The sequence below is a fragment of the Elephantulus edwardii genome, unplaced genomic scaffold (genome assembly GCF_000299155.1).
Source record: "Elephantulus edwardii isolate Elephantulus edwardi_28Jun2011 unplaced genomic scaffold, EleEdw1.0 scaffold00207, whole genome shotgun sequence".
In the NCBI taxonomy this organism is placed as follows: Eukaryota; Metazoa; Chordata; class Mammalia; order Macroscelidea; family Macroscelididae; genus Elephantulus; species Elephantulus edwardii.
Window position 1 is genome coordinate 2,653,381 of NW_006399957.1, and position 11,812 is coordinate 2,665,192.

Sequence of the window (11,812 nt, forward strand, 5' to 3'; positions counted from 1 at the left end):
GTGTGCGGGAGATGCCAGGTGTGCAGGAGATGCTCTGTGGAAGATGCCATGTGTGCGGGAGGTGCCAGGTGTGCAGGAGATGCTCTGTGGAAGATGCCAGGTGTGCGGGAGATGCCAGGTGTGTGAGAGACACTGTGCAAGAGATGCCAGGTGTGTGGGAGGTGCCAGGTGTACGGGAGATGCCAGGTGTGCAGGAGATGCCAGGTGTGTGAGAGACATTGTACAAGAGATGCCAGTGTGCAGGAGATGCTCTGTGGAAGATGCCAGGTGTGCAGGAGATGCCAGGAGTGCTGGAGACGCTGTGTGGGAGATTCCAGGTGTGAAAGAGATGTTGTGTGGGAGATGCAAGGTGTACGAGAAACGGCGGATGTGCTGGAAATGCTGTGTGGAGGAAGCTGTGTGGGAGATGCCTGGTGTGCAGGAGATGCCGGGTGGGAGATGTCAGGTGTGCAGGAGACGTCACTGTGTGAACTTTATCCTGTGACGATGCTATCTGACACCATGGCCACCTCATTCACTGTCTTCAAGGGCGCAGCTCAACTATAGAATTTCGTGCACTGTGTGTGCAACGGAAAACTACCCATTTCTGCAATGTTTTCTAACCCACTGAAGAATAACCCCAACTCTTCCACCCCGTACCCTGCCACCTCTAGACTTCCTTCTACACATTTTTCTGTTCTGAGAGTTTATGAAGGGCTCTTGATGAAGTGTGGCATCAGGGTTGGAGGAAGACTTATCAACAGCCTGCGTTATGGTGATGACATAACTTTGCTTGCTGAAAGGGCGGAAGACCTGAAATGCTTGCTGCAGAAGATCAAGGACTACAGCCTTCGGTGTGGATTCCATCTCAACATCAAGAAGACAAAGATCCTCACCACACACCCACCAGCCATCATGACAGATGGAGAAAAGATGGAAGCTGTCAATGATTTCATCTTACTTGGGTCAACAACCAACACCCTTCTCCGGCACTCTTCTCCATCACCATAGCTAAAAGGCATCCGTTCTTCTTCTGGTATCCTGATTCCTTGTCCAGCTGTCTGACGCCTAGCAGATGGTTGAGAGGACTATGGCCTGAATCAGGCACACCTTAGTCTTCAAACTAATAATATAATCCTATATAAAGAGATATATTATGAGAATTTTTTAAATTTTTTTTATTAATTTTAATGAACATTTACAGAGATTTTGGATTTCCATTAATTCATTGTTGCACTTTTCTCCCTGGCCACCTCTCCCCCGCAGTTCGCTCTTCTCTTTGAAGAGTAAAAGAAAAATTCCTTCATTGGTATACAATCCCTTCCCCTGCCCCCCGCCCCAAGTATACTACACTATGCAACCTTCATTCTGGACTCTTGTCATAACCATAATACCCAATCATATATTGTTTTTAAACTGCTCTCTCACGCATCTGTTTCAATGCAATATACATAATTTGTCCAATTTTTCTCAGTCTTACCCCAACCCCGAGGTCAGTCCTATTCTACAACAGTGGCACCATGCAGTATTTGTCCTTATGTGACTGAGATACTTCACGCAGCATAATGTCCTCCAGGGTCACCCATTTTGAATAATATTGCATGAGTTCCTTGTTTTTCAATGCAGTGTAGTATTCCATTGTGTGAATATACCACAGCTTCTCTATCCATTCGTTTGTTGATGGGGACTTAGGTTGTTTCCAACTCCTTGCTATTGTGAACAAAGCCATGATAAACATGGGTGTGCATATATCTGCTTGGATGGCAGTTATGGTCTCTTTAGGGTATATTCCCAGTAGTGGAATTGCTGGGTCAAGTGGTATCTCTATTTGCAACTTTTTGAGAAAGCGCCATATCGCCTTCCACAGTGGTTGCACCATTTTACACTCCCACCAACAGTGAATAAGGGTTCCAGTTTCTCCACAACCTCGCCAGCATTTGTTGCTTGCTGTTCTGTTAAATTTTGCTATTCTGACTGGGGTGAGAAAATATCTCATAGTTGTTTTGATTTGAATCTCTCTTAGAGCTAGGGATTTTGAACACTTCTTCATGTGCTTGTTGGACATATGAATATCTTCTTTGGTGAAGTGTCTGTTCATAACCTGTGCCCAGTTTTCTACTGGATTATTTATCTTTATCTTGTTGTGGTGCTCAAGTATTTTATAAATTCTAGATATAAGTCCCTTATCTGACATGTCCTTACCAAATACTTTTTTCCCAGTCTGTGGCTTCCCTTTTTACCCTGTTGGAGAAGTTTTTGGATGTGCATAGGGATTTGATTCTTAGAAGGTCCCATTCATCTATTGTATCATCTGCTGGTTGTAGATATTATGTGATTCTTATTGGATATATTCTTTCTAAATAGATTTTCTCAAGTGGTAGCTTATCTTTCATATTTTTAGTAAAATATTTTGATGAACAAAAGTTTTCCACTTTTATGAGATTCCAGTTCTTTGTATCAGCCTTCTCTGTGCTTTTGATATGATATATGATATGATATGATATGATATGATATGATATGATATGACAATTTGATATGACCTTGTTAAAGCTGCTGGTCCTGTCAGCAGCTGCTAGTGCTTTTCTGCTTAGAGTTTTATCATTTTAGCTGTACATTTAAATTCTAAATCCACTTTGAGATTATTTTTGGGTGGTGTGAGGATGAATCTTGTTTCATTTTTCTGCACTTGGAAAGTCAATTTCCCCAGCACATTTATTGAAGAGACTCTTCTTTCATCATTGAATGACCTTCATACCGTTGAAAAAGCCTATAAAAAAATCTATAGATGTATGAGTTCATTTCTGTACTCTCAATTCTACTCAATTGGCTATTATACCAATTCTGCTGTTAACTAAGATGTTTTGATTACTTTTGCTGTTTAAGCCAAAACAAGCAAAATCCACAGAAGCCCAATAAGGCAGACTAGAACTAACTTCCCCATAGGGTTTCCAAGGCTGGATATTTGGTGGATTAAACATCCCACCTTTCAGTTACACGCCCAATGCTTAATCCACTGTGCCACCGGGGTTCCTGTGTAACCTGCTATGTGTTTCAGCATCAAGAATTGTGCCCTGCTGCTTAAGAAGTTTAAAGCCGTCTCTGAAGGAGTATTCTTAGGGAGAATTACAGTGCTGCTTGCCCAAGCATGTGCTCACAAAGCTTGCCCCTCCTTCCCAGGGCACCAGCTCATGTGGAGAGAGTTCCAGGGTCCCAACTGGCTGCCTGCGGGAGCTTCACCACAACTATGCACACTCCTGTTGCCAGTGATGGGATTACTTACACTGGCAAATAGCTTGTGGAGAAAACGCCGTATTCAAATGGTTGTCGTCCTAAAATATTTTGGGTTTGGTACAATTACGAGGACAGCACAATGATATCATTGATCAAATTGTTGTCGCCGCTGCTGTTATGCGCCTTCCAGCCTCTTGTGACTCATCATGACCTCAAGTACAATAGTCGTGAATCCTGCTCTATGCTGAGCCAATCTCATCATCTAATCCCTTTTCTCTAAGTCAATCTATCTCATCCTGGGCTTTCCTCTCCTCCCAAATGTGTAAGCATGATGTCCTTCCCCAAGGACTATTTCCTCCTGGCCATATGGCCAAAGTATGTGAGATGAAGCTTCAAAATCATTGCCTCTGGGGAACAGCTTGGTTTTACCCTCTCTAGGAAAGATCTGTTTGTTCTCCCAGCAGTCCATGGTATGTCCAACACTCTTGAGCATCACAACTCAAAGGCACAGGTGGTTCTTCTGTCATCCTTAGCCACTGTCCATCTCTCTGACACCTAGAAAATAATTACAAAGATCACGGCCTGTATCAGGCATGTCTTAGTCTCCAGACTGAAGCTGTTGCTCTTCTGTTCTCTAGAGGGGTCCCTGGCAGCAGATTCTCTCAATAAACTTCGACTTTTGATTAGAAAATCACTATTGTTGCCAAGAGTGTTAACCGTGGGACCAAGCAAGCTGAAGATGTTAACAATCTCAAGCACTTCTCCGTCTATCTTGAAGCTACCTATTCAATATGGATTGAAGCTTGATATCAAGAAGACAAAGATTCTCACCACTGGGCCAGTTGGCAGCACTATGATGGCTGGAGAAGAGATTGAGGTTGTTAACAATTACAGCTTGCTCGGCTCCTCAATCAACACTCTTGGCACCAGCAGTCAGGAAATCAAAAGACAAATTGCATTAGGTAAATCTACTGTCAGGGACTTTTCCAGAGTACTGAGAAGCAATGATGTCAGTCTAGAGACTAAGATGTGCCTGATCCAGGTCATGGTCTTTGCAATTACTTGCTGTGCATCAGAGAGATGGCTAATGACTAAGGAAGATAGAAGAATTGATACCTTTGAGTTGTGGTGCTGGAGAAAAGTCTTGAGCATACTATGACCGCCAAGAAAATGAATAGGTCTGTCTTGGAGAGGATGAAGCCAAATTTCTCCTTGGAGGCTGGGATTTTGAAGCTCTGTCTCACATACTTTGGGCATGTGACCCGGAGGGACTGATCCTTGGAGAAGGACATCATGCTTGGAAGGGTGGAGGGACAACACAGGAGAGGAAGACCCTGGATGAGATAGATTGATACAGTAACTAGGGTGGTGGGGGTGGGTGTGTCAGAGTCAGTGAAATGGCCTCAGGACAAAGCAGGGTTCAGAGCTGGTAACTTGATGGCATATAACAACCACCACCAATTGGTCCAGTGGTGTGAATCTTTTGTTTACTTGATATTGAGCTTTATGCCTATTTAAAAACTTGACTAGTGTTATTAATAAAAATAAAAATGTTTTACTGTTAAAAAAAAATAATTGTGAGTCCTTTCACCAGACCATGCAGTTTTGATTACTATGCTGGTGCAGTAAGTTTTGAGATCAGAGAGTGAGATGCTTCCTACTTCATTTTTTGTTTTTCAGAAGACCTGTGCTTATTCTAGGTCTCTTTCCTATCTCCTTTAGGAAGGAATTTGGTATCTGTACTGGAATTACATTGAACCTGTAGTTTGTTCTTGTATGACTATAATCTTCACAATGTTCAGTCTTTCTCTCCATGAACAGGGAATATTTTCCCATTTAGTTAGGTCTCTTCTTGTTCCTTATAAGGTTTTTTTTTTATCTCTAGTTAGATTTAATCCAAATCAGCTCACACTCCAATGGGAGCAACTGCCACACCATAGTCTCCAACCCAAACCAGGAAACACACCTTTGCAGAATCTGGCTGTTCCGCTCAACTTCCCAGCCTGGAAACAGCCCCAGACCAGGCTGGGAAGAGGAGCAGAGCAGTGGTCTGGGGTTAAGACTAAGGTGTGGCTGTTGCGCACAACAGGGTTTGAGCTTAATGGATTTGGCCTCGTATTTATAAAGGCCTTTGGGCCCTCAGGCCTGCTTTTTGTGGCTCTCCCAAATAAAACAGGCTTGGAAGCAGGAATGGCTTCCACTTCCAAAAAAAAGCTGCCTCCGGAAACTCTATAAACCTGGAGAAAAGTTGAAAGTTTTGTGTTCAAGGCTTTCATCCATAGAGTCGGAGTCGCTATGGGTCATCTATGACTCTACAGCACTTAATAACAGCAACAACTAGTTAGGTTTACTCCTAAGTATTTAATCTTGTGGTTGACTGCTGTGAACGGTATTGCTTTTCTAGTTTCCATTTCTGTGCTTTCTTTGTTACTGTAAGGAAATCCAAGGGATTTTTGTATGTTAATCTTAAATGCTGCCATGTTATTTTTTTATTATTTAAATTTTATTTTATTAATTTTCATTCTGCAGGTTTTATAGCTGAGTCTTGGGGTTCCCAGTGGATACTATTCTATTGTCTGCATATAGTGACGGTTTCACAATTTCCTTGTGAATTTGGATACCTCTTATTTCCTTCTCTTGTCTTATTGCTCTTGCTAAGACTTCCAATACAATATTGAAAAGCAGTGGTGGCAGTGGGCAGCCTTACCTGGTCCTTGTTTGCAAGAGGAATGCCTTTCCTCTCTCTTCATTGAGAATGATGTTGGCTCTTGGTTTTGTGTATATACTTTTCACTATGTTGGGTAAATTGCCCTCCATTCCTATTTTGGTGAGTGTTTTTATCAGGAAAGTGTGTTGGATTTTGTCAAAGGCCTTTTTTACATCAATTGATGGGATCGTGTTAATTTTTGCTATATTAATGTAATAAATGGTTTGGGTTTTTAAAATTAGCTCTTTTTCCTTTATGGAACCATCTTTGCATTCCTGTTATGAACCCCACTTGTTCACAATAATGTATTTTACATACTATTTGATTCTATTGGCTCTGGCTTACACACTTTCATGAATGTTGTTATGAGTAAGATGGTTGTAAGGGCAAGTTAATTCCTCAAACATGAAGATGAATGGCTAGAAAAGCCAGGGGGTAGTTGGTGGTGTCAAAGGTTCATTGTTCAAAATGAGTTTCCTAGTCATTGAGTTTGACTTTACCATGTTGATGGGTGAGGACATGAGAATGGGGTGTGTTGCTCTATTCACAAGGGCATTAGTTAGTAGAAATTGAGACTCTCACCACATCCTAGAAGAAGCAGAGAATGTGCGTGTCCTTTGGGGCCAAAGATTACCATGCTACTCAGACCACGGCCGAGAGGAGCAGCAGCCATGGCAGCTGCAGCAGAGAACCAGAGACCTGACATGAGACCACTGGCTTGGGCCTGCTGCCCCAGGGAATCAGAGCTGGGAGCCTTTGCCCAAGGATGGTGGACAACTGGAAGGGAGATGCCGTAATTGGCAGGACTAAGAGCTTTTTAACAGTGGCCTAAAGCCATGAGGCTGAAGGCTAAGGTGCCTGGGAGTACATTTCAGAAGCTGTCCGTGACTGAGCAATTGTGTATTGCTGCCAATTTGAAGTATAGCCTTTTTTACTTCCTTTAAAAAAAAGATCTTTCAGAGGTAGTTAATAGCACAGGAGGAGACGGTGCATCTTTCTTGTACAGAGCCTTGAACCTCATGCTTTCGGTATCGCAGTGCAGCTTCTTGCCCCTAGGCCACCAAAGCTCCATTAACAAAGAAGAGGTACCAGCCCTTGTGCTCCGCTCTTTGAGCATTGCTTTCTCTTCTGCGCCATTCTTTAGCACATTGACACTTGTTTCTTCCATTTCTGTGCAAAGGGCTGGTGGAGTTTTGATCTGTATTGGACTGAACCTGCAGAGTGCTTTGGATGGTACTGACACAGTATTCAGTCTTCGAACCCATCAACATTAAAGATCTTTCCATGTGTTTGTCTCCTTGATTCTCTTTCTGCAGTATTTTATAACTGTCACTGTGTCAGTCCGTTGTTGTTTTTATGTGCCATCAAGCAGCCTGTAACTCATAGCCACCTCATGGACAACAGCTCTGAATCCTGCTCTGAGCCAAACTTTCCTCCCCATTTAATTCCTTCCTAGGTGTTTCATTCTTTTAGACACTATTGTAGATGAGCGTGTTCCTTTCAGGTCTTTGCGGCTGTATAGAAAACCAGCTGATTTTTGTTTGCTGCCTTTGAACTCTTTGACTTTGCCAAATCCCTTCGTTACGCCTCTGTTTAACAGTGTACCTCTAAGTGCGGGGAGCTCAAACCTTTAGATTCGCTCTGGATAAACAAGCAAAGATTTTTCTTATTATGTAAGGATCCTTGGAAGAGGGTTCTTGAGCTAGGTCAGCTGTGGACTAGTCACATTTGAGTGTGAATTACTCCAACCTCCTTCTGGTCAAGAGAAAAATTAAAATAAAAATTAATTAAATTTTAAAACTTAAAAATAAAGAGAGTCAGAAGATGTTCCTGCTCTTGAATTTTAAGGATTTGTTCTGAAAATTCTTATTAGATGGGGTTCTAGGGCCAGTGAAGAAAAGCAACACACGTCACAGGAATGAAACTCGTAGAATGCCACTTACGCAAGAAATCAGCATCGGGCCCTTGTTTTGGACACACAGGTGCTGTAATAGCCTCGTGAGAAGAGACTCCCCTTTGCGGCGGTTCGTCATGTGCCGTCAGCTCGGTTCTGACCCACAATGGCTGCAGAGGTTGGGGGACTGCCCGCCAGGCTTCCTGGGCGAGAGCTTTGTGAGGCCGGAGTGAGGGATCTTTTCTCCCTGGGGGTCTGTGAGTACATTTGAACTAGCATTTAGCTGTTTTGAGTCCAAAGGGGTCTGTCCTTAGAGAGAGAGAAACGAGGTTTCGAGTCTGTAAGCTGGGTGGTGGCTGTATGGGCTTGGGGTTGAGTAGGAGTACCCCAAACCAATTTGGGACTTCCAGATGAGGTGGTGGCTCTGCTCTAGTCTGAGGCTGGCCCTCCTCTACATCAGAATGTAGTCTGCTCCTCCTGAGAGAAGCAGGCAGTAGCCGAAGCCCTTGTGTTCGCCCACAGGGCTACTTGCCAGCTAAGAAGGTGTATCCAGGCAACTTTCAGAGCAAAGACCAAATAGAGCAAATTTCCCATTTCTAGTCATTCAGGCCGGCTGCTCTGTTGACCTGCTGCACAATGTGAGGACTCTAACCTTTGAAAACAACTTTAAAAAAGTGTAGAATCTCTCCCAATCAGATGTGCCATCTCCCAATTTGGGAATCATTCCCTAGTGTGCAACAACCAATGGGTTTCTTCCTGTTCTGTTCTTGGACCTCTCGGAGCTGTGTCCTCAGCTCCAGGTTCAGACTCCTCAGAAAATCTCCTCGCCTTTCCTTCTAACCACGCTCCACCCGTTTGCCCAGGACGCCTTCTGGTCCTGTACCCCATTGTACATGTAACACTTGATGCTACATTTCCAAACACATTTTGAAATAAAACTATTTCCACATTTCATAACAAAGTTTATCATCTGAAATGTATCACAGGACAGAATTTATAATAAAATTTGGAATAAAACAAAAAAGTTGAAAATAACTCTTGCCTTTAATTCTTTTATTAAAAAAAAACAACCAAAAACCCTTGTAAATCAAAGCAGTATATCTTCCCTGTCTATAAATGCAGACTACTAAAGATTGTGTTTCTGTCTTTCCTGCTTTTTCTTTGTCTCTCTGTCCTCCCTCCTTTCCTCTTTCTGATATTTCTCTTTAAATGCCATGTATTTACTGTTTAAAAGTGCCAATTCTCCCAATAGCTCTTCCTTGGTCACTTGGCTGTTTCCAGGACTTCGAGGATTGGCCCACTGCTTCCAGTTACCAGGGACTTCCGTTTCATTTGTGCAGAACTGGGCTCAGCAGTGACTCCATGAAGGCCAGCAGAGGGCAGAAATGTGCGGGCCTGGGCCCCCTCACCCTCTACCATCAGCAGTTGGGGAAAGGAGGGGATGGCCAATGGGCGAGCTGCCTGGGCACGTGGTCAAAAGTTGTGCTGGATGTAATAGGGCCCCCCCATCTGGAGAGAAGGGTCACGTCCTGGAGGCACCAGACAACCAGAACCTTCTAGAGAGAGGGGCCCTGTGTCCACACTGTTGCTTTAACCTAAAGTGGGCAGTGTGAGGACCATAAAAGTCTTCATGGTTTTCCCCACATCTTTGGGAAGAACAGGGAACAGCCCAGGTGCAGACACTTGGGACTCAGTTCTCCAGTCAGTGAACCTCTCCTCAGCCGTGCTGGGGGCAGGCCCTGGCCCCCCAGCCTTGTGGCTCCTGGCCTTGCCTCACACTCAGGCAAATTCTGCACCTCGGAGGATTGTTGGCATTCTGAGAAACAGCTCAAAGCTCTCACTTTGCACAGCAGTCCCGACCCCTCTTCCTCACCCTGGGCACTCTTGTTGGTGCGAGTGAGAAAACACCCAGTCCCTCCGCGTGCAAATTCACGGACCCCAGACATTCGCACTGAATCCCCGATTCGCTCCTCCTCCAAGTGCAGGCACACACTCACACTCATTCACACGTACATACACATAAAAGTACACCCCCATACCACACATTCATCACACACTCACACTCATTCACACATATATACACACACGCAGGTACACCCCCGTATTCATACACTGATCACACACTCACGTACGTGCTTTCTCAGGCTCACCTGCACACTCACCCTAGAGCCCTGCCCCTCCCTCCACAAGCTCCTCCTCAAAGCACACATTCTCACACACACGTGCACACATACACACACGCTTGGACCCACATACACATTCATATGTAGTCACACACTCCCCATATAGACACTCACATTCCTGTATTAGGTCACACCTCTCGCTCTCACACACATTCACGTACCGGTTCCCACACTTGCACACAGGCCCAGAGACCTCAGACAGCCCAGCCCCGCCCAGCCTTCCACTGGCGCGGCCCTTGGAGTCCCCACGTCCCGGTGAGAACCGCAAGCCAGCTGTGTGGACACAGGATACAGGTGAAGACCAAGCTCTGGGATGACCTCGATGCAGACGCACCACTGCTGAGGGTGGCCTGACAGCTGTCCCCTCACCTTAGCTGTGCCGGCTGCCAGGTGTGCCCGCTGCCAGGTGTGCCTGCTCTGAGGGCAAAGCTCATGACATCTCTGTGCCTCGGTTCACCTTGGCTGCTAAAATGGCCAAAGCGACTGGACCCACGTCTCAGCCACCCTCATGCTCTACACCACCCCGGCCTGGCTGTAAGGGCCTGAGTAACAGTGGCCACCTTTCCTGACCAGACTTTCATATGTGGCAAAATGATGGCCAAGCAAGATCCAACAATCACCTTGGCATTGGAGGGCAAAAAATGACTTAGAGACTCGTGATTGAACATAAACAACACGCAGAACACACATTTCACCGACGTTCATGAACCGGAATGGCACGGATCCAGTTTACTGCCATTCTCTTTGGAGAAGCCTCCTTTGCAAGTGCGGATGGCAGTTTTTGTAAGAGACAGCTGGGTGTTCAGGTTTTCCTCCCAGAACCCGCTCAGCTGGAGAAGGCCTTTCGGAAGGGCTGGGTGGCAGAAGGAACCAGAATTGGTGTCAGTCTGTCTCATTTCAGTAAGTCGTCATAGAAACAATCACTGACCTAATTCTGCACCTGGACGGACGTAAGCACGAGTCCCCACTCCATGCCAGTTCCCTGGGCAGGACCCCCCGGCTTGTGTGCGGTCACCGCCAGGTCACTCTGCACACCCAACTTCTAACTGTCCCTGGACTCTTGCAGCTGTGCTGCTCTGCCCGCGGAGGTGCCCAGGCCAGCACTGTGCCAAGAGCAGCACCTGTCTGAGTCCCCAGGTGGAGAAGTTGGTCCGGGAGATGCAGGGAGACACAGGACACACGCATTGGAAAGGCACCCTGTGAGAAACTGCGTGCCTCTCCTGTGGCTTCTGCAGACCCAGTAGTAGACACCACAAGAGACCACTTTGTGTCTGAGTGGCCACCTCAGGGAAGCTCAGAGAGAATGCTGACACACAGCCTCTCCTTCCCCCATCCTCACTGCGTCCCAGCCCTGCTGCTGGGGCGGTCAAGCCCATAGCGCTCAGTAGAGAGGCAGGTCTCTCCCCGGCACCATGCGTTAGTCTGTCCCCACACAGTGGACCTGAGGCTCTGTGTCCCCCTCGTGTCCCCTAGGGGCTAGTCTGTCCCACACAGTGGACCCGAGGCACCATGTCCCCTTGGGGGCTAGTCTGTCCTCACAGAGTGGGCCCAGACCCAGCTGGGCGAGCAGTGGGGTGCTTGCCATGCCCCAAGTTGTCCCAAGGACACACATCCCCATGAACATTAAAAGGAAATGTGCTGTGAGCAATTAGATTGATCACATGCTATTGCCACGACCCTCCACTTATTTATTGGGTAATATAGAAAAAGACACAAAAGAGCCAAGCCGCAGACCCTCAACAGAGCCCTCGCATCCACCAGCTCCCCCTTGCCGACTTTCTGATGATGCAGCGTTTTATGTTGATAACGACAGGAATC

General features: G+C 45.8%; 1 protein-coding gene across 1 annotated transcript in view; it reads right to left on the bottom strand.

Annotated features, from left to right (window-relative positions):
* ZNF236 (zinc finger protein 236) overlaps nt 1-11,579 on the bottom strand; it is an 83,822-nt gene extending 72,243 nt beyond the window's left edge. The window contains exons 1-2 of the mRNA XM_006897244.1: nt 11,534-11,579; nt 10,129-10,267 (exon numbers count right to left, since the gene is read on the bottom strand). Of these exons, the coding sequence (XP_006897306.1) occupies nt 10,129-10,267; nt 11,534-11,579 (185 nt within the window). The remainder of the gene's footprint in view (nt 1-10,128; nt 10,268-11,533) is intronic.
* Between the last annotated feature and the right edge of the window lie 233 nt (nt 11,580-11,812).